The sequence below is a fragment of the Nannobrachium achirus genome (genome assembly GCF_963921795.1).
Source record: "Nannobrachium achirus genome assembly, chromosome: 21".
Lineage (NCBI taxonomy): Eukaryota > Metazoa > Chordata > Actinopteri > Myctophiformes > Myctophidae > Nannobrachium > Nannobrachium achirus.
In genome coordinates this window covers 54,234,930-54,258,817 of record NC_137828.1, presented here as the reverse complement: position 1 = coordinate 54,258,817, position 23,888 = coordinate 54,234,930, and the positions used below count along the sequence as shown (strand labels likewise).

Here is a 23,888-nt window from a genome sequence, read left to right as displayed (position 1 = left end):
TGACTAGAAAAAGTGGTAGAAACCAAAATAGAAGCATGATATTGGCATTGAGAAGTTTTGACACGGTAACTTGACGCCTCCAGTTGAAAACAACAGGTGCGTTTGATAATGTATACACAGAGGTGGAAAAAGTACTCACATATTTTACTTTGAGTAAAAGTATCAATACTGCAATACTCTGCTACAAGTAAAAGTCCGGAATTGAAAATGTGCTTTTGAAAAGAACAAAAGTATTGGCATCAAAATATAAAAGAAAAAAAGTACAAAAGGTTTGGAAATAGCAGATCTTTAAGCTCACAACGCGTCGCGATGTGACACATTGTGAGCTTGGCTACTTTCAAACAGCCTAGGTATAAAATAGGGCTAAAGTGGTTTATGTATATTTTATAATATTATAATTTACGGAATATCAATCTGCAAAGTAACTAGTAACTACATTTTGCAAATGAATGTAGTGGAGTAAAAGTACAATAGTTGGATCAGAGATGTAGTGGTGTAGAAGTAATATATTAGAAATACTCAAGTAAAGTACAAATACCTCAAAATGTTAGTACTAGTAAATGTACTCAGTTACTTTACACCACTGCATACGTATGACACTTTCAGCATGTCAAGGCCTTCACAGTGACGTGCCTAAAAACAGACAAACGGGCTCAGTCACCCATCATCAGACAGAATTAGTTTAACACACGCACACGCACGCATCACACACCCAACATAACTTGGATTTGCAATGCATCAAAAAAGACAACATAAATAAAATGCATCGCCAGGGATATCTATAGTAGTCGTCCCTGTCGGCTGGCTCTGAATTCAATGTCATACTATCCACTGTTTATGTAAGACTATATCTGAGATGAGATCAATGGACAAACACATAATTTGACCTGGGTAAACACCAGAGTGGCAGCATTCTGACTGCGAGGTTCACGCTGTGCTGCGTAACCTCATGTATAAATGTATGTGTAGGCAGTCTGATTCTGCCAACAGGGTCATTTTAATTCTGACTAACCCTTTATTGAGCCCAGTCAGTTTTGTCTCTAAACTGTGGAACCATTGGCGTGTAAGCCTGTATATGCATTTATGATTGTATGTGGACCATGTCCATCTTTGTGTGTATTTCTATGTTATTTTTATTTTGCTAAGGACTTAATAATTGACAGCGAGCGAGCTGAGCCTTAACTCTTTTATCGCTATGTACGTTAACGTTCGCCCCATTCTGGCGAGTTATTGTTGTCAATACGAACGCTTGTTCTTTTGCCTTGTTTGAGCACTGTCACTGTCACGCGGGTGTGTACAGTAAAAACAGCTCCCGTAATGCTGCTCTCAAATCTCCACCACACGTAAACAATAATGGATGGCCAATTCACTTCCTGGCTGTTTTCTGTGGACCTGATCTAGAGAATGCACCCCTGCCCCCTGCAGTCAGTTTGGCTCTAGTACAGCTACAATTGTGAATTGAAAAAGATTTCGTTTGGAAATAATGCATAGATAATTTTCTAATATCGCAAAGGTAAACTACTTTTTGATGGCAGTAGCACAAATAAATAAATAATAAATAAGGCAGTAAAAGAGTTAATAAACAAACCTCCATTCAGTGGTGGAAAAAGTACTCACATTTCTTACTTAAGTAAAAGTATCAATAGCCTACCACAATGTGGAAATACTCTGTTACAAGTAAAAGTCTGGAATAAGAAATGTACTTGAGTAAAAAAGTATTTCCAACAAAATGTACTTAAAGTACCAAAAGTAGAAAGTATTCATTATGTAGAAGTTTTCAAAATGTATAAAAATCTTTTGAAAATCAGATCTACAAGCTCACAACGCGTCGCATGTAAGCATGTAGATCGGCTATTTTCAAATGGCTGAAATGTATATCGAGCTGAAGTGGTTAATGTATGTGTTGAAATACTAATCAAAATCTACAGGGTAACTAGTAACTATGTTTCCAAATAATTGTTGTGAGCTTGTAGATCTGCCATTTTCAAAAGATTTGCATACATTCGAAAAACTCGGACCGTCAGGTCGCAGTTACTATCAAAACCTCCACCGGCTGTCAGTCAGTCAGTCTGTCAGTCTGAGTCTGTCAGTCTGTCAGTCTGTCCATCACGTCACACTTTTGCCCTACTCATATCTCCGGCACCGTTGCCCCGATCCATGCCAAACTTTGCACACACCCTCTTTGGCACATGCCCCTCTTCTAGTGCCACCATCAAGCCGATTTTTACAAAACACATTTTTGAACACTGCTCCTACAGATTTTGGCCTAAAATCATGCAAATTGGATGGCAAATCACAACCTCCACCCCTGATTTCTCACATGATTTTCTTCTAGTGTCACCATGAGGTTGCTTTTTGCAGACACCATATCTCCAGCACCGTTGCCCCTATCCATGCCAAACTTTGCACACACACTCCTTGGCTGGCAAACCACAACTAACTCATCTAGCGCCACCATGAGGTTGCGGACCTGACGGTCGCTTATCACCCAATTAGGGAGTCTTACTGGTACTTTTGAGTACATTTTGATACCAATATTTTTGTACTTTGTACTAGTCTGCGACGGAACTCGCTATATAAATAATGAAGATAACATAGTGTTCTCACCTTTCTGGCAAGCCCACAATAAGCTTGCTTGAGCTTGCATATTGCTATAGAGGGTTTGTTCAGTAACAGGGACCTCTCCCCGCCTCTCCTGTTCTTCAGTAAAGAGAAAATGCATTTCAAAGTCGGTATACCAATTGAATCCAAACAAGAGAGAGAACACATACAGGATACAGAATCAACAATTGCAAATGGAAGCAATGGAGGAAAAAAGGGAAAAAGGACAATATTGGATCTGATATCTGATACACAATGAAATTTAAACTAATACAAGTGTTCTCTCGCTTGAATGGATTCAATTGGTGTCACCTGGAAATGTATTTTCTGTTTACCAAAGAGCTGGAGAAACGGGGACTCTATAGATTAGCAAAGACTGCTATCGTAATATAGATATTTTCTCAGGGTCCTGTGTGTGTGTGTGTGTGTGCGTGTGTGTGTGTTTGTGTCCCTCTATCGCTCTATCTCTCTCTCTCAAAAAGAGAGAGGGAGATAGAGCGCACACAAGAGAGAGGTTGCATCTGTCCAAAAGCAAAACGGTCTCATCTCACAGTGCACTGTCTCTGCCCTCTTCATTAAGATGTTAAACTTGGTCACACATAGGTTTGAGTGATTACGTTGTTTGATGTGAAAGCATTGTGATGGATAAAGACCTGGATGTTACCTCTTACTTGCGTGATCCAGGTTGGATCCAGTCAATTTGAAGGAATAACCCAGAGTTTACTTTGAGGTGAGGACAATAAGAAAGCACATGCCTACGTTTTCAATCACAACTGCTTGGCTGAAGATTCATTCTATAGCCTATATGTCATTTTATAGCCTAGTTTAAACTAAAGGAGCTCAGCTCTGTTCAGACCAGCGCTGACTGGAGTGAGAGGCAAGCTTAATTGAAATTACCTACATTTGCGTAGTGAACTCGCCTCAGGGCGACATACGAGGTCGCGCCAATTCTTGGCCATCTGGTCAGTGATATATATTGGACCAGTTACCCATATATGGAGACCCCTGCATGATAGTCAACAATGTGAAGTGAGAACATGCCCATATATGGGCATTACCAAATAGGGTGTCAGAGCGACAAGAACCACAGACAAACCCATAGAACCACAGTGTACATACACGTCTACACACACGTTTACACGGACACGGACAAGCTGTGACATTTTCTAATTAATTATTTGACAGCAGGCGTGTTAAGGATTCCAATCTATAATCTCAAATGGCTTTTATACTAGCCTATTAATGTTTTTTTTTTTTTTTTTTTTATTAGATCTGGCCTTATAGATTGAAATGTGCTCAGATTTGGCTATTTGCTGAGTGTGATAATTAATGAACTATTTTAATCGCAACTTCTGCACATGAGGAGGGGGAGGGGGGTGCCACCGACCAAGCTTGAATAGGCTGGTAATTGGGTCTCCTCCAGCCCTGGTCGCATGTATACACAAATTGGCCTGTAAGTCAGCTGTGCGTGATTTTTAGGCAACATCTGTAGGAGCAGTGTCCATTAATGTTGTCTGCAAAAAGCAACCTCATGGTGGCGCTAGAAGAGGGGAATGTGAGAAATCAGGGGCAGAGGTTGTGGTTTGCCAGCCAAGGAGTGTGTGTGCAAAGTTTGGCATGGATAGGGGCAACAGTGCCGGAGATAAGAGTAGGGCCAAGCGTGTGACGTGACGGACAGACGGAGGGACTGACTGACTGACGGAGGGACAACCGGTGGAGGTTTTCATAGTAACTTGCGACCTGATGGTCGCAATAAAAGAAATTAGTATTGCTTTTAATTTCAAATATTTAGCCATGTTGATTAACTTTAACACACGGGTGACTAACCGGTCATTTTGGCCGATTTTGAGATCGCAAAGTGCAATAACTCTCCCCGTGAAGGTCTCAGAAATTTCCCCTTCCATGACCTTTCCTAAAAACTCAAGACATGTTCTTGTTTTTTTTCCCCCTTCTGAAACATTTCCTAAGTATGAAATAATATACGATTATACCACTTAAATTGTGCAGTCAGAGTGGAAGTGATTTTTTTCAGTCACCCGAGTGTTAACACATCTGGTGCCAACCCCGAGTTTCCCGAGTTTGTATTGATACCAACGCTGTGCCAACCCTGAGTTTCCCAAGTTTGGGCCGTTTTTGAAAAAAAAAAAAAAAAAAAGAAAAAAAATCAAAAAATGTTTTTTCAAAAAAAATTTTTGGACCTCCAGAAATGTATTAGGCATGATCGTGATCGCGAAATTGCATGTTTAACCCCCATACCAACCCATTCTTTCAAACATGGCAGCCATGTTTGTTTACATCTGAAGAAAACATAATGGCCCATAAATCATGAATGCCTGAACGGATTTCCAAGCGGATTTTTTTGTTTGAAAGCTGTGAACAGCGTGCACACACGTGGTGCATCATCTAGGCATGGGCGTGCACTTTTTACACAATTGCACAATTACATGGAAGTCTATGGTAACCATGGCAACGCGGGACATTGGCCGGAAAAAATCATTGCAACATAAGTGTTAATGGGATGACGGATTATGGTGAGTGAACTCTTCACTTCCCTGTGAGTTTAGCTCCACACAAATAATGCTGCTGTCTCTAAACTGGGAATGGAACGCTCCAATGTCCTTCTACTGTTGATTATCCCAATATTGTATTTCATATGTTTACATAGTGTAAAGACACCTTTACACCAAATGTCAGGGTGCTACCTTGTCCTGGACCAATTCTACCCACAGGGGTACAGCACTGATACTATGGAAATTAAAGTCAACCACCTAAACTGGAAAAAACTCCCCCTCCTCCAAACTGTACTCAGTGTGTAATTTGTATGGCTACAATGAAAATCTGAAGCAGGTCTGTCTGTATGTATGGCTGTCTTTCGCATATCTCAAGAATTGTTCATCCGGTCGACTTCACACTGAGGTGGGTGTATTCTTTCTTCTTCTGAGATCCCAAGGGAGTGCAGTGTCAAGTGTTAAGTCAATCGGATGAGCAGTTCTCCTGAGGAGACGCACTCCAGACGGCAACGTACAAGTCGCAAAACCATTCATCCGATCAACTTCACACAGTATGCAGGTGTATTGCAGCAGGGGACCAAATGTGTGTTTTGAGTGTAAAGTTGATCGGACATCTTATTTGACCGCTTAAACCCTATAGTTGATTGACATGATCATAAAGTATTAACCAAATATAATTACTTTCTCTGTGGCCGCCCCCTAACCTGACTTTCACCAGATAGTTGCAGCAGTGCGTAACGCTCTGCCTTACATCTGGGCTCTCTCGGGCAGACTCGATGTAAGGGGCGGGCCATTTTTTGAATTCCTGTAGCAGGTGATTGGATGTGGCCGTTTCTATCACAGTCTGGGAGTGCCAACTCCAACCACTCATATTGGCCTGTCTGCATGACGTTGCACCCAGAATCCGCCTCCTGGGTTTCCACGTGGTCTGCAATCAGACTCTATTGGCTCAGAGCCGCTCAGAGCCCGCCCATAGCTGCCGCTGAGTGGTCCGGCCCGGGACTTTACGAGTGTTATCAACTCTGGCCGAGCAAGCCCAGATGGTAAAAGCAGAGCGTTATATACGCAATGCTGCCACCATCTGGCGAAAGTCAGGTTAGCCGCCCCCACCCTCTGGAACGAACTCCCCAAACCTATCAGAGATAACCCCTCCCTCCCTACCTTAAAAACCGCCCTGAAAACCCTTCGGTTTACAATTGCCTTCCCCAGTTGATCTTGTATCTACTCTTGTTTTTTTTTGTCTTATTGTTTTTATCTCTAATTGTCCTTATATCTTAGTTATTTTTCCTAATAAAGTTGTTGCTGTTACCTATCCCTCCCCCTAGCCCCCCAAGCCCACACTTGTAAAGAGACTTTGAGAACTCAGAAAAGCGCTATATAAATTCCAGATATTATTGTTATTATTACTTTCTAGCATGAGCAAGGAGCCCCCGTTAGCACTATAGCCCAACTAGGGATGTGACAATATGAAAATGTCACATCGCGATCATTGTGACAAAAGAAATCGCGATATACGATATTATCACGATAATCAAAATCCATTATCCTGGGGCAGAACATTTGCCAAAAAATAGCCAATCTACAAGCTCACAACGCGTTGCGAGCTTGTAGATCAGCTATTTTTTGGCAAAGTAATTTGATAGAGAGTGAAAAATAGACTGTATCAAGTACGTATAAGTATCTTTTACCAATTATAGAGGGTTTAAGAGGTACAGGGTATGCAGCTCGGCAAATAAAAGGTGAATCGATCCCAGTGCATGACGGAGGACGACATCACAATAAATTAAATCTCCACGATACGATTATCGTGAGTGGTTTTTTTATCACGATAAACGATAATATCGCGTATCGTCCCATCCCTAAGCCCAAGAGGGATACAATACGGTATAGGTATCATATACTGGGGGGAGATTTGTCAAAGGCTTGAAGAAGAGCACAGGAACTAACTGGCTGTTTAGGAGACGTGCAGAGGTGGCTTATTATGATGACACGATAGTTGATGCAGATTAGATCAGAGCCATGTCACAGGCAGATGCCAGGTGTTTCCAGTGAGTCAGGACTTTGGTTGGTAGTCTATCGAGGAAAAATAAAATAAATAACAAATACCACCTTGGCAGATTTGGGTTGCTTGCTGCAGGTGATTGATACTGGCACACAAATCACTTTCTTTTTTTTACAGCTGAGAGCCTCACTAGGTGCTTTGCTGTTTGGTTTGTGACATCACTGCCTCAGTCAGTTAACATGGATGGAAGCCTACATACAAATCAGGGGAACTACTCTTGTAACTGTTGGCAGTGTCTGCATGAATGTGCACAACTTGGAAATGTACGAGCATTTGTGCATGCATGCGTGCGTGTGGATATCTGGTGTGTATGTGCATACGCGTGCCTGTGCCTTGTGTGCTTGAGAGAGAGACGAGTGAAATGGAATAGACTGATAGATGCATCGTTGCCTCACAGCAGATGGCAGTTGGGCTAGATTCTGCTCTGAAAACCTATTAATGTACCTCTACTCACAGCTCTTGCCACATCTCACCTGAGCCCGTAAACGCATTCATCAAAAATCTTGACAACTTGCAACTCTAGGGCTGGGCAATTACCTGTAACCAGAAATATATAAAAAAATATATATATTTAGAACCAATAACCGACTTAATCTTGCTTGTGTAGGTTAATTGAATAATCAACAAGCAGAGTTTGTTCTTCTATATATTTTTTTTATTCATACAAAAATGTTATTGTAGATCAGCTATTTTCGCTAGTATCTGCAAAAATAAGCTATGTTCTCCTAAAAATGTAGAAAAGCAAAATAGAGAAAGAAACCGGTAGAAAAATTTGCAGGTAATTTTCAGGAAAATAGCAGTAAATACGGAAGAGTTGAAAAGGCACCTCTATAAATATATCGCCCAGACCAATCTCACACACTCACTACCCACATTGTGGACAGCGTTATTAACCAATACTACCATCTAAACATGGCAAAGGAATGCAATAAGCAGCGACATCCGTTCATACCGAGGTGCAGAGAGTTCCAAGAATTGATCCAAAGTGATAATCTTACTCGCGTGAAATTACCGATACGTCTGGCCCAGAAAATGGCATGGCACGTGAGCGATGTCTGACACATCACATTAACCTATGTGATAGATATTGATCTTGGATCCTGGATCCCCTATTTCTCATAGCACACTTGATTAAACAATATAGTTTTTATTGACTCAACATACAGGCATGTCATTTGCTGCCCAGAATCACTGACACGTTGCGCATCACAGCCAAGATACGAACCAAATAAGTGATACAGATTGGGTACATTAGCCAACCATTTGGAAATATCTTGCAGGCAATTTGTGGAGAGGCATAGGGGATGGGGTGGGGGTCCATTATCAAAGAGAAAGGAAATTTATGGAAAGGTATTCGAGTGGCAGAACAGATGGACGACGCCATTAGATTTTATTTCGGGCCGTAGTACTTTTCAGGGCTCCTCGAGGCGTTCATCATCAACATGCATTACCATTGTAAATGGTTCCTCAAACTTCTTAACATGTTCTAACGAGTGCCTGGCAAGGCTCATGCATAATTCTCGCTACAGCGATCCGTTCAAATTAACTTCGCGTCTGCAAACCATGAATTATTTTGCCACAGGATTTTGAGCTTGGGCGCCGCCGCAACGAGATGGACGTTGTTTTTGCAAGACCATGTTTATATCTTGCAAGACTATGTTTATATGTGAGCACGTTATTATACATCTTTGAACTTAATCCACGTTCGCCACCGCATTTTATGCTGCGCGCAAACATATTTTCATAATTCAAAATTGTAACGGCTGTCGTGAGATAATTTCATTGACATTGATGCGACTAATTGCTGAACATGCACGTTAAAAACACACAGTATTACTTATACTCATCATGCATGTGCATATCAGCAGAGAGGCAGGCACACACTCACGCAGGCACACATACTATACAGTACACACACATGCACTCATGCAACGTACATGTGCAAACACACGCACGCACGCATGCACACACGCACACACCCTAGTATGTTCTCTGTATCAGTGAAGGTGCACTTATGCAGTGCGAGGCACCCAGCTCCTGCATTAGACATGCTTCATGGCTAGATCAACAGGATAATTATCTGCCACTTCGTTTGGTCTCTGCTCGCAATAACCTTGATTGTCTCACGGGTCACTGGCGTTGCCCCCTCCACGGTACTGACACGGTGGCTTACAGATATGAAGCCTGCGGGTCCCGGAGTAAAAGTTAATTAACTGCTCTGCCTCCATGCCAACCGCAGGCTGGGGTATTTTGCAGCAGTGGCCGTCATCATCAAAGCATGTGTACGGTTAAAGAGTCTTTTTAATAGCCCCTTGCATGTTTGGATGCGGTTTACAGCTAAATGCCACCACATAAATAAAAAAAATAAAAAAACGGTTGTCTTTAATGAAGCGGAACACTGGGTAGCTATCCTGCTCGGGCTGGTAAATTTCATACCGTGGGGAGATGAAAGCTTTCTTTGTTGGTGGGCGTGGCAATCAATCAGGGCATAAGTCTTGTTGAAAAGGGTTTTATGACCCACTGATGGGTTCCCGTTGAAAGATTAAATTACGTGGCCCCCTCGTGCCGGTGATAAATCTATGCCAAGACGCTGGACGAGGCCACGAGACAGGGGCCATCAATAAAAAGAAGGAAGGGATGGCCAGTGCTTGTCAAAGGCAGGAAGCAAGCCGGATAAACAAAGTTGTTGGAGTTGACCTCATCCGCAAAAGCCGGTTTATTGACTTTTATTCAAATGAGCAATCTATTCCATCAGAGGTCAGGGGCGGTTTATTGGGCTGTGCAACCGCACATGCACCAGTCACATGTGTTGAAGTGTCACGTCCGCGCGAGTAGCTCGCCGCCACCTCAAGACTTTTCTCCTCTCCATCACACTTTGCATTTACAACCTCCACAAAAAATTGATCGCTTTCTCAGTAATCTACACAGTGCATAATTGGTATGGCTATGTGTGAGGCCGGTTCAGAACACAATGGCCCCAACCTTGGTGACTTGAATTGATTCTCCCCTGACTGTGTTTGCAACGCTGACAGAATATAATTTGTTTAGTCCTCGTGAGTTTGCAAGGCTGCCGTTCACATGTCTAAAGAACATGATTCTGTAGTGTTCTTCGCTTTTGAGAGTGGATGCAACGGGGTGGCTGCCCTGCATGCTGAGAGCTGCCTTTTCAAAACACAACCTAGAGATGGACAGAGTGTAGTAAGACTACCTGTAAGATTCAGCCTTATGAGGACAAGCCTTTAGACACGCACACACACACACACACGCGCGCACACACACACACACACACACACACACACACACACACACACACACACACACACACACACACACACACACACACACACACACACACACACACACACACACACACACACACACACACACACACACACACACACACACACACACACACACACACACACACACACACACACACCTCTCCATGCCATTTACCGAAGGCAGCATTCAAGATAATTGTGTTTTCCAAACTCTCCTGAACTTGAATTAGTGTGGGGATTTAAGGGGAGCAAATGCTAATTTCGTGCAAATTTGTCTTAACCCATTTAGTGCTCCAGACATGAACGGGTTAAATGTCCAGCGTGCCTCTCGCAGGGCTCCATACGCGGCCAGTATCTTATTTTGAAGACCAGAAGTCCATTGCGTAAACACTTCCGGGTTGACGTCATGACGTCATTCAACCGAAGCGGTCGTCACCCCATGCCGTGTCTAAAATGGCTGATCGATGCCTTTGTTATTATGTTATTGTAGCGAGAATCTAATGCCATCCTTGGCTTTAAAAGTGTTGTTTGGAGAAAATGGACATTAAAGATGAGATTCTAAATACTTGAGTATTTTTCACAAGTATACTCGGGATCGGCTAGAAATGAGTTAAAGCGCAAAATTGTGCACAGATGTAGCCCAGGGCTTGCTCTAATGATTTAGCTAGGGCGCCCAAGCCGACGACCTTCGGGGTCGCCACAGCGGCCAAATCAAGTTGGGCTCCCATTGACAGGAGGAAAATACCCAGAAAAACATTTATTTTCTGGGTATTTAAGTAGGATCTGAGGGGTTTAACTTGTGGTTTGTCATGATGCTGAATCCATTGCAGGCATTTGGTTTGCACAAAAAACATTCCTTGGGCTAGAAATGGCCTCAGAAAACGATGCATGTATGCTGAGCTTTCATGTTAGTCGGAGGCCTTAGGGTTTTTTTTCTCGTGTTTCTAAAAGTGCAAAATTTTGCACAGATGTAGCTCAGGGCATGCTCTCTAATGATTTAGCTAGGGCGCCCGAGTCGGCGATCTTTGGGGTCACCACAGCTCCAGAAAACACCCACAAAACTCTGAAAAGTGATGACTCATCACTTTTCATCACTAAACCATCGTTTTCTGGGGCAAGGAATGTTTTTGTGCAAAACAAATGCTTGCAATGGATTCAGCATCATGACAAACCCCTAGTTAGACCCCTCACATCCTACTTAAATACCCAGAAAAAAGTGTTTTTCTGTGTATTTTCCTCCTGTATTGAAAGTCGATGGGAGCCCAACTTGATTTGGCCGCTGTGGCGACCCCGAAGGTCGTCGGCTCGGGCGCCCTAGCTAAATCATTAGAGCAAGCCCTGGGCTACATCTGTGCAAAATTTTGCGCTTTAAGACAAATTTGCACGAAATTAGCATTTGCTCCCCTTAAATCCCCACACTAAATGCAGCATTTTGTGAATTGCCCTCTGTGCAGAAATGCATGTGGTACGGGTGCATCTCAAGTAAAGGCCGGCCGGCTGGCCGGCTGGCTGGCTGGCTGTCATGTCACGTCACACGTCACACTTTTGCCCTACTCATATCTCCACCACCGTTGCCCCGATCCTTGCCAAACTTTGCACACACACACACTCCTTGGCTGCCAAACCACAACCCCCACCCCTCATTTCTCACATTCTTGCAAGAGATATTTTTTGACACTGCTCCTACAGATTTTGCCCTAAAATCACGCAAACCAGTACACAGTGTCTCTACAGTCAAGTCACCAAAATGCATCTGTCCCATCTAGCGCCACCATCTGGCGTCGCTTATCTTCCGATTTAGGGAGTCAAACTGGTATTTAGTTGAGACTGGTGTTGCGCCCAAAATTAGCCAATCTACAAGCTTGTAGCTCGCCTATTTTCAGGTCGAAAACAATTCCAAACAATTTACAAGTTTAGAAAATGTTGCCCCTGCCCGCTCTAACATTATCTGCATATTCCTGTCTGCACCGGCACGCACATATACATGCACGCACATGCACATGCACACGCACACGGACACACACACACACACACACACACACACACACACACACACACACACGCGCACACACACACACAGTTACTCCCAACGTCTCTAACTTTCTTCATTCTTTCTTCACTCTATATGCCCCTTCATACTATTCATTACTTGTTGTTAATGTTCTGCCTGCCGCATGCTATTTCTTCCTCCTCCACTAATAATACTCATAACACCGAATGCAACATGTTGTTGGCATCTTCATAAGCCTTCAATCTCAATAAAAGAGCCATTGAATAGACAAGCGCAGTGTGGAATTGTCTCTTTTTCTTTTCTGCGAGCAGTGTAAGCAGCTGTGTCTGGGAAGTGTGCTGCATCCTCCCACAAATACAGGAGTTATGACATTGATGACTCACTGTTTTGAAACATTGTCAGGGACTGCGACGTGAGCCTGGCTGGAAGTGCTGCTTATGATGATTAAAGGTCTTTGCATGCCGGGGGCATGAAAGAAACAAAATGACTAAGAATGACTCGCCAGTGAATATTTACCATCAAAACCTCTCATATAGTTCTCTACATAGTTCTTTAAAAAGAAAAAAAAAAGATTTATATATCATCAATATTGGCCATCGTCTTCAGTTTCAAAGTGCTTTATTTATAAAGCTAATACAAATTGTTTTGCTGTTTTGCACACAACAAGAAATAGAATTAGGCTACTATAGGCTACAAGCTTATAGCCTCTGTAAGTTCTCATTATTAACCATTAACAAAATAGACGGGTCAGTGTGTTGCCAAATTTTGCGAGAGGAATAAGCAACCAGGTCTATGAATAAACAAGGCCTAAACAAGTGAATATGGGCCACATGTGCTCTTTAAAACAATATATGTCGGCTATTTGAAAGTAGCTGAGACGATCTCACCACCACCACCATTATTTGCAAGCAACTTTACATAAAAACAAGCCCAACATGGCTTATAATAATCAGACATGGCAACACTCACAGTGCGCTGTTCCTCCACTACTCTCTCTAGTCAGTTAGTCAGTGAGACTAGCCGGTGTCTGACACTCTGGCTGGGGGCTACGTTTGGCTACGTTGTTTGCTAACGCTGCTGTGGCCTATGTGAAGCCACAGCAGATAAACGGTAACAAACCAGTTGAAACCACCAGTCTAAAAGACAGTCTGTAATGATGTATGGGACTAACAACAACAACAGACTTCTCCTGGACTTGTTCTCCATATTACAACAACAGTGCGCTCGGCTCAGCGTTGCGTAGGGCACAGCTTAGCGACTAGCGAGAGAGAGAGAGAGAGAGCCTGAATTGAATTGAGAGAGAGAGAGAGAGAGAGAGAGAGAGAGAGAGAGAGAGAGAGAGAGACACTGATCTCGTCTTGGTGCGTCCAACGGTATGAGAGAATGAAGACATATGCTTCACATGAGCGTCACATATTGTGAAAACAAATCAAAAACAATTCCCCCCCCCCCCTCCATGTCTTTTCGCGGGACATTAGTGCCGTTTTGCAGGACGCGGGACAGACGGTCCAATTTTGGGACTGTCCCGCGAGATGCGGGACAGGTGGTCACCCTAATTTGGTTTCATTTTACACTTTCTACAGTTAAAGATCTATAAGGGCCCATTTGGTTACCAACTCTTTATCATTTAGCTGGGGACCACCTGAACACCACAAGGACCAATGGTTGAAAACCATTGTCACAGTAAGTGTAAAAGTAAAAGTTAATAAAAATAAAAATAAACTTTTTGGTGTGTGTCAAACGGCCATTCATATCCATTACGTGTGTGGGATAGAGGCTTATATCTCGTTAGGGAGAAATGCTGAGGGAGAAGGGATGCTGACCTCAGCAAAGAGTAGCTATAACAGTGATTGAGAGTGTGGAGGCTGGGCCTGATGTATGGGCAAACCAGCGATGGCAGCTTTTCGTTGTCGATTACCAGTGCTGGGAAAAGGCTAAAACATTATCTAATTGTTGAGTGCATAGCCATGTTATATTATTCTTCCCCAAGGCAGTCTGGGATTTAATTGTTGATCTGCTGTGGGATCCTTGCTTTGTCTGAATAACGGCAAAAACAAAGAGAGGTAAACAAACAAACAAACAAAAAAGGCTCTATTCTGCACGGTGCCGTGTTTTCATCACCTGGTGCTGCAATTGATTTCTAACAATTTAGATTTGTATTGCGACCGTCAGGTCGCATACCAAAACCTCCACCGGCTGTCTGTCAGTCTGTCCGTCATGTCACACTTTTCCCCAACTCATAGATACGATGACATCACAGAGTCCACAGCTGATGATGTGGCGTGATGTCATACAATACACCTGGAATGTTGAATCTCCATATATGGAGATTCAACTCATAGATACGATGACATCACAGAGTCCACAGCTGATGATGTGGCGTGATGTCATACAATACACCTGGAATGTTGAATCTCCATATATGGAGATAACCTACGCATCACACAAAGTCTGACCTCACCAGCCCATACTTGGGCATTATATGGAGATAACCTACGCACACTGCTTGGTGTGTGCCGTCAGGGTCATTTGTGTACGGTGTGATGTCATACTGATGTCAGCAGTGTGATGTCATACTGATGTCAGCAGCTATGTCTCTATATATGGAGTTATATGTTGTTCGTGTCCAAATATGGGGCTTGTGAGGTCAGACTTAGTGAGATTCGTCGGTTATCTCCATATATGGAGGGAGAACCAGCTTATGAGCCGATGAGTTGTGTCAGAGTCGAGATCCTGCTTGCATCTAATCTGTCGGTAGATAATGCCGGTCTTATATAAGGGTCATTTGTGTATGGTGTGATGTCATACTGATGTCAGCAGTGTGATGTCATACTGATGTCAGCAGCTATGTCTCTATATATGGAGTTATATGTTGTTCGTGTCCAAATATGGGGCTTGTGAGGTCAGACTTAGTGAGATTCGTCGGTTATCTCCATATATGGAGTGATGTGTTGGTTATCTCCATATCTGGAGATTCAACCTTCAACGATTTTGACATCTTGTTACTAATCTGTCGGTAGATAATGCCGGTCTTATATAAGGGTCATTTGTGTACGGTGTGATGTCATACTGATGTCAGCAGTGTGACCCGATTAGGGAGTCTTAGGGAGTCTTACTGGTTTATAAATCGTGGAGTTATTTCAAACAGGTTGACACACCTTTTACAAGGGCAAATATGGGCATACATAACAGTGAGCGTGTAAAATATCGCAGTGGTGAAGTCCACCACCACAGAGGTTGTGGGTTGAAATGCACTGTGGTGCTTCCAGCTTTGTCGGGCGTCTATATGGACAATTGGACATAGCCTCGGAAACCCAGGCTTATTTTGTCGATCGGAAGAAAAATAAAGCCTGGGCAAGCCTCCCTATAACTGTGCTGGTTCATGACATTTTAATTGTATATAAAAATAAATGTAGCCGTTCGGATATCTTATTTTACATCAGTATTGTTCATGTGAACTGGTTTGTTTAGGCTTATCCATTATCTTATCTATCTATAAATGCGAGAAGTCTCTGCGTGTCTGCGTGTGTGTCTGTCTGTAATCCGCGTATCTCGAGAACCGTTCGTCCCACCGGCTTCAGATTCGGCACGCGCGTTCCCCGCCGCGGCGTGGAGTGCAGTGCCGGGCCTCGACACGACCCGACGTGCGGTTTTCCCTAACCGGCGCGAAACGTTCGGAATCTCCTTGTGCAGAGCTGATTGTTGACATCAGGCTGTTCCGGAGGAAATCGGTGCAAGCGCTGACTCATTGTGACATCACTTCATAAAAGGCTCTGACATCACGTACGCCACAAGAGTCAACAAAATATGACATGGTTACGTATTGAATGTCATCAGTATGACGTGTTCTGATGTTCATATTATGGGCTTAAATTGACACAGGGAAACATATGCCCTGTGTCCATATGACAACAGGTATATTGGGGTTTCCATTAAAGGGGGACCCGGCACTGTGTCTGCAACACAGTCGGAGGCACAGACAGATACAGAGATCTCCATAATGGGAATAAAGGGACACAGACAAACAGATACAGAGATCTCCATAATGGGAATAAAGGGACACAGACAAACAGATACAGAGATCTCCATATATGGGCATAAAATGAATGCAGACAGACAGATACAGATATCTCCATATACAGTATGAGCATAAATGGACACAGGCAAACATATGGTCAATACGGGTCCTACAGAGATCTCCATATATGGGCATAAAATGGACGCAGACAGACAGATAACTCCATATATGGGCATAAATGGACACAGGCAAACAGATGGTCAAAACGGGTCCTATGACAACAGGTATAATGGGGTTTGCATTAAAGGGCGGGGCATTCATTCCCTATTTACATTGTTCAGGGGTTGGCTAGGGCGCTGACTAGATGCTCGGCCGCCCATCTCCATATATGGGCATAAAATGGACGTAGACAGACAGATATCTCCATATATGGGCATAAATGGACACACGCAAACAGATGGTCAAAACAGATACTATGACAACAGGTATAATGGGGTTTGCATTAAAGGGCGGGGCATTCATTCCCTATTTACATTGTTCCCGAGTTGGCCAGGGCGCCGACTAGACGCTCGGCCACCCTAGGCTCTGTACTTGGTCTGCTCTTCCCCCTCTACACTCCACTCTACCCTCTTCCCCTCAGAATAAAGGGATATTAGGGTTTAAGTGGTTAATGTAAATAAAAGAAAAGGGTCCCATCACACAAAGATATGGAGACCCCCCTGTAGTAACTTTGAGGACTCTAAGGGTCCCGGGCCCCCTGTTGAAGACCCCTGCCTATATTATCCTTAAATAAGAAATATTTTCTTTTATGGCTAAAAAGTGTATTTTAGACGTGATTAGGGGGCTCCAAGTGTTCCCACTAAGGAAAGTAGGCTTTCAACTGTTTCAACTGTTTTGGTGAGTAGTGAAAGTGTATTTTTTATTGTTACATTTTACTACAGGCAAGAGGCTGAGCACAAGGGCTCATCAGTACCATAACGTTAAGGAGAACTCTAACGCTATGGACTAGAGCTAGGTTGGCTAATGTGGTGGCTAGGCTAACTGGCTAACAGTCATCAACATGTTTCGCATTGCGGTGCTTGAGGCTTGATGTGCCAAATTAACGCGTTAAAGTCCCGGCCTTAGTTCCTTACGAATCAAATGGACACCATTTACGAGGGAAATGAACAGGTCTTTCCCCCTCTCTTGTTTATTTTTTTTACATTTAATAATATATTTATTACTAGTAAGACAGCTCAGCGCCGTGTCTTGGCCATCTGGCCAGTGATGTATATCGGACCAGTTACCCATATATGGAGACCTCTGGTACCCATATATGGAGATCCATGTACTGTATATGGAGATATGCTGTGAGAGCCCAAACATGCTTACTCAGTTATTCGTTATGTGAAAGTCCTATGAGTCTATGACATCTGACATCATACATACAATCCCTTTTAAGCCCATACATGGAGATGTCTGTAAAACCAGCCACACAGATATGGGCTGTCTTGGCCATATATGGATTCTGTTAGTGTGGTATGTGGCCGATGTGGCCTCCAAATATGGGCATTCCCATATGAAGTCCTGTTAGATATGGGCTTAATATTGATGACATCAGGGTTCTCCATGTATGGGCATAAAAGGGATTCTGTTAGTGTGGTTCCCCTGACATCACAGTGAAGTCAGAGTGTGTTGTCAGAGCGGCAAACCCATTCTGTTTGAGTGGTTCCCCTGACATCACAGTGACGTCAGAGCATGATGTCAGAGCGGCAAACCCATAGACCTTACAAAAGTGTACATATACTAATAATAGTTACCTACTCCTCCCGCGAGGGAAATTCAGATATCGCAGCCCAACCCAGCTGCTTTTTTCAGCTTAACCCAGCTGAACCCAGTGCTGCCCACAAGGAGCGCGAGGAGGAGGGGAGCAGTGATAGCTGGAGCGGGGAATCATACCTGCGACCTCTGGGGCCTCCGGAGTCCTAGGTATGGACACTAACCACTCAGCCATCACTGCTACATGTCCATCTGGACGGGCGGACGGACATACGGACTGACGGACGTGTACACTTTTGTAAGGTCTATGGGTCCGTCTGGACGGACGGACGGACGGACGGACGGACGGACGGACGTGTAGAGAAAAGCTGTGACAGTTCTGATAGTAAACCGCGACCCACAGTATGGTCGCAATCAATATTCAGTAATGGCAATTATAACTTCCACAACTCTGATTTCAAACACAATAATTGCCTTGGTGATAATAAAGGTAACAGCTGTTATTAATGAGTTCTATAAGTTCAAATCCCAGACCTGGCTATAAGATGCATCAGAGGGAATAAAAGCCCACATCCTTCCCTCCCTTAAGAGCCACTAAAGTGGTCTGCAGTAAGGCAATAAAAAACAGATCACTACAGCACTAGAGTGTGATTGTACTAGGCAGGTCCCAGGTGTGAGCACGAGTCTGCGTGCAAACCGCCACAACCCTGCAAGTTCTATCACCATGGGTGTTGCTGCACAACGTAAGCACTCTGTCAACTTGTCATGAGGGGGAAAAAAAATCCCTTTTGACAAGAACCTAAATAAAACTGATATGAATAGAACATTATGCATGTCATTATACGGTTCTATTGAAAAAAAAAAAAGGTCAGCCTTTGAACGGCATCAAAACTCAAGTGTTGATTCTGTCAGTACCTTGTCCCACCAACGACACAATAGCGAGTGAAACTGTCGAGGCTGCACATTTTCCCTCTGGTGCCACAGAAGAAAAGGAAAAAGTCTGCCTTGTTTGCATTCATTAACCAAAAATAGACATGGCGAGAGGAGTCGTACAACAGCGCAGCAGATTCATCACACGTTGTCCCCCTTCAGCTCCCTTCGCTGTTCTTTGGTGACACACGGCTCGTAGGTACAGATGCGACCTCTGTGTACTTGACATTGCCGCCGTGTGAAAAGACAAGGTGTGCACTTGGAACGTGATATTCATTTTCGATATCTCGTGTGCCGCATGACAAATAGGCCAAATCCTGTTCGGAGGCTTCGTGTGAAGTCTTCTGGATGATGCTCATAACGTGCAGGAGGCGGAAAGCTATATATTTTAGGAAGTTCGGGAAAATGTGCTACAGTGCGTGAAAATATGATGCCTCATTAAAAGTTGTATTTAAGCGCCGTGGATGAGGCTCTTAGGGACGTTGTCTCTGTTGTGTTCAATGGTTCAAACAGTTCAAGGTTTTCACAGTTTTTGTTCAGGCACAGAAGGGATTTCTCAACGTTCTCCCACTTTTGTGTTATTCACATTGTAAAGCAGTAAGAGCAAAGCCCAATTTGTGCATTTATGTTTGTTGTGTTTTTTTATGCTTTTTTGGGGGTTTACCATCAGAAGATGCTACGTATGTAGGAGAGTAATTAAAATAAGAGTATTGTTGGTGCCATGGGAATAAGAGTTGAAAGTGTTTGATAGAATTACTGTAGTGATCCAGAAAGCTCGACGGAACAAAGTCTCCAATGAGCAACATAACAGGCAGATCTGAGATGTGCCGTAGGGGTTAGATAAGACAGATTTATTCATATCTCCCCTCCCTTTCTATCCTGAAAGAGTCAAAGTTATGTCAGTCAGTGTGTGTGTGTGTGTGTGTGTGTGTGTGTGTGTGTGTGTGTGTGTGTGTGTGTGTGTGTGTGTGTGTGTGTGTGTGTGTGTGTGTGTGTGTGTGCGCGTGCGTGTGTGCGTGCGTGTGTGAGCGTGCACGTGCACGTGTGTGTGTCCATCTTGAAGGACAACATAAAAGATTATCGTCGTTGTCGGGTGGAAACCCTATATGTCCAAAACCTTCCCTTTTTTGTTAATAAATGCGAAAAGTCTCTGCGTGCTTGTGTGTGTGTAATCCGCCGCGAAACGTTCGGAATCTCCGTATGCGGAACTGATTGTTGACATCAGGCGGTTCCGGAGGAAATCGGCGCAAGCGCTGACTCATTGTGACATCACTTCATAAAAGGCTCTGACATCACGTATGCCACATGAGACAAAAATGCCATGGTTATGTATTGAATGTCATCAGCAGATGGAGGAGGAGACAAACATAAGACAAGCAACAAAGAGTGTGACTGGGAGGACATTGATGATGCAGATTTAAATGACTGTACAGCTTTTGCTGAAGAGAACAAGGATCAGTAGTAGAGATCTGGGTTGGCTGAGGTGCATACGGAGGAGACAAACATAAGACAAGCTAAATCAACAGCACAAGACAAGTTCTCCAAAAAAACTCAAGCTGAACTCTCCCGCTCCAAAAAAGAAAAAGAAAATAAAAGAGACAAAGACAAACATAAGACAAGCGTGGGACTGGGAGGATGACTTGAATGATGCAGATTTAAGCAGGCTGCGTATTCTGCTTAAAGAAGAAACAAACGAAAAGCGACAGAGATCTCATATATGGGCATAAAATGGACGCAGATAAACAGATATCTCCATATATGGGCATATATGGGCATAAAATGGACGCAGAATCACAAAGATCTCCATATACGGTCATAAAGGGACACAGACACAGACAAAATCATCCCCTCCCCTTTTACCATACACCCAACACTGTGGGTGTGGCTAACTTCAGCGGGGTCACCACCCACCTGTCAACCAGGCATACTTAATGAACTTGTGGGTGTGGCTACGTAAAACATAATTTTAACACTTTCTGTACACTTTTTTGGAAAAAAAATCGTTCTCTTAAGCCTCTATCAGAGTCCAAGGTGAAGAGCTATTCACCGCAAATTTTAGGTGTAAAGCTATCCACCTAAAGTGAGAAAATAAGTGGAGGCCATCATAGTCACGGTTAAGTTCTATTCACCGTGACTGACTGGTCTAGATCGACCAATCAGTGAACGGGGTGAAGAGCCTATCTGTCTGAAAGTAAAAACAGAGAGATGTGTCGGGACTCACGGTCATGGCACCCCATCTTTAAGTGAGCCCTGTGTAATCCAAATGCCTCTCTGCAGAGCCCATACCTGGAAGCAAAATGTATGCTGCATGTAGCCTAGGCTTTATATCTGTAGCAGCGAAAGAATAGGAAAAAAAAAAAGAGAAAAAAAAAGCCATTTCATCACACAGCAAGCTGTTGAAGTCCTTTCTGGAACTAATGAATGGTAATCATGTTTATGCTCTGGAGTGAATGCATTGCCACAATTAGGCATTGATGTATTATAGGGATGGGCATTCATTCCACAAAGGCGCACAGCCCATTAGAGATCATTTATGTGCACTGAAAACAAAACTGTCACCGTTACGGCGCCCTCCGTGGCTGCAGCCCGCCTCGATAGGTTCCTCGGAGAAAATGTCAGCGACGCCCTGCAGCCGCTCGGCGTGCAGGTATTACCTGCTCGAGTCTCATCCCGTTAGCTCTGTTATTCATTCACCTTATTCTGTTTAAGAAAGGGTCATGTCCGAATGCCTTTCGCATTGGGCGGGGGAATCAGTCAATTATTTTGAAGCGGTGCAGCAGTCCGGGATTAAGTGACTTAAGAATGCCACAGACAGCGGCCTCCCCCCCCTCCCTCTCTCTTTCTCTCTCTCCCTCTCCCTCTTCGCCTTCAGCCTTCAGAGATTCCCACAAACACTGCTGCTCATCAGGACCGATTGTGGCGGCGCTGGGCCCGATAAGTCAGTCTTACTATTATCCTGCGAAAGCGAGGAGTGCCAAATTACAACTGCAGCCATAAACCCCTGCAGAGGTTAGCTGCACATGTCTTAAGCCACCGCTGAGAAGGAAGAAATAAATAAATTAATGTGCTCGGGAGGAAAAAAGAGAAAAGAAAATTATGGCATAAGAAGACTGTCTTCCCTAGTACAAAGGGAAAGGAGGATTTCAGTCTGAAATTCACTTCATCGCTACATGGGGTCTGGCGTTTTATCCTTCTATTGCTGTCAGCATCTTCCCCCGGCTCATAACTGTGATGTTCTGACAGCTTTACAAGAGTCGTAACTTACATTTATGCCTGCCACTGCATCGATCCTCTCTGCACCGCAACGTGTGTCTGTATGCCATGGAGACAGGGGTGTCTCACCAAATCCTGGGCCCTGGGTACAAGGATTCACTGCGGGCCCCCCATGAATGTTCTTCAAAGGGGAGGGGGTTTAACCCATTTAGACTGGGAACGCATTATTAGCCTACACATTATTTTGTGCTTTAACTATTGAAAAATAGCAGATATACAAGCTCGATTTGCAAGCCGATTTGCACAAATGTTTGCAACGCTGCGAACATTTGTGCACATTTTTGAATATTTCAAATCCTTCTAAGATTTTTTGAAAAACATATGTTTCTATGTCAGTGGTGCTGCGAAATGTTCGCTTAAAAACACATGTATTCAAAGATTTGCACACATTTTCACGACTTTTCAAAAATAGCAGATCTACAAGCTCGCAGTGAGCTTGTATATCTGCTATTTATTTGCTAAAGTATAAAATAATTAAGGCCCGCTAGTAACTCAGTCCCACTACCCCCCCCCCCCCCCCCCCCCCCGTGACGCCCCTGCATGGAGATGCAAGTGAAATGCACAGACATGTTGGCAAGGAACCAAATGCATATAGATTTTTTTTTCTTACCCCTTCACACCTCAGTCCATTAATAACTTTGAAACTCACAAAAAAATATGTCTTAAAAAACAGACCATCATGAGATTAAAACGGCAACAAAGCGAAAGTAGTGACGGGCACTGGGGTAGACCCGACCACATTCTACTTACGCAGCAGTCCATCTCTATACCTCCATCGACTGTTTTATCTCCCTTGTGTTCTATCGCTCCCTCCATTTACCACCAATCCAATTTCTCCCCAGGCACTTTACTTATGTGATTTATGTCATCTCTTTCCTGTGCTTGTAAATAACCGCAGAAATAAGGCGTTCTCTTTACCTTCCCCACGTACTGTGGGTCTGACCCCATGTACTCCTCCAGCACAAAGAACTGGTTCCACACCCAGCCCCGCTTGACGCGCTGAAAAGCGGCCAGCGCCCCATTGCGCCTGGGGCCCGCCACCAGGCTCCTGGGACGTTGTTGCTGCTCCCTCCCCGCCCGGCTCCTGCTCAGCGCCGCCGCCGCCGCCGAGGCTGGGCGCGCTGAACAAGAGACCGAGCCTTCATCAAAGACAAACCAAAGGAACGGCAGCAGCAGCAGCAAACAGTTCCTTGTAAGCATTGGCGGGCTTTGAGGGTCGGCGTCCCCCCCCCCCCGAGTTCAAAGTCCAAAGACTGGGAGCCAAGCCACTCTGACGGGACCGTGGTTCAGATGGGATGCTGCATCCGAGAGGGAGCGGTCCTTGTGGGGGAGGGAGGGAGGGAGGTGGGGGAGGAGGGGGGGGACTGGGGGGGGGTTTGGTGTAGGGGAGTGGGCCGGGCCGGGCGAGGAGGCAGGCGTGGCGTGGCGGAAAGCAAGGGCCTGC

General features: G+C 44.1%; 1 protein-coding gene across 1 annotated transcript in view; it reads right to left on the bottom strand.

Annotated features, from left to right (window-relative positions):
• The window catches only part of LOC308306797 (cadherin-12-like), a gene marked incomplete at both ends in the record, with an annotated part of 155,622 nt that extends 131,978 nt beyond the window's left edge, over positions 1-23,644 (bottom strand). The window contains one exon of the mRNA XM_080751839.1: positions 23,363-23,644. Within this exon, the coding sequence (XP_080607965.1) occupies positions 23,363-23,644 (282 nt within the window). The remainder of the gene's footprint in view (positions 1-23,362) is intronic.
• Positions 23,645-23,888: the final 244 nt, after the last annotated feature.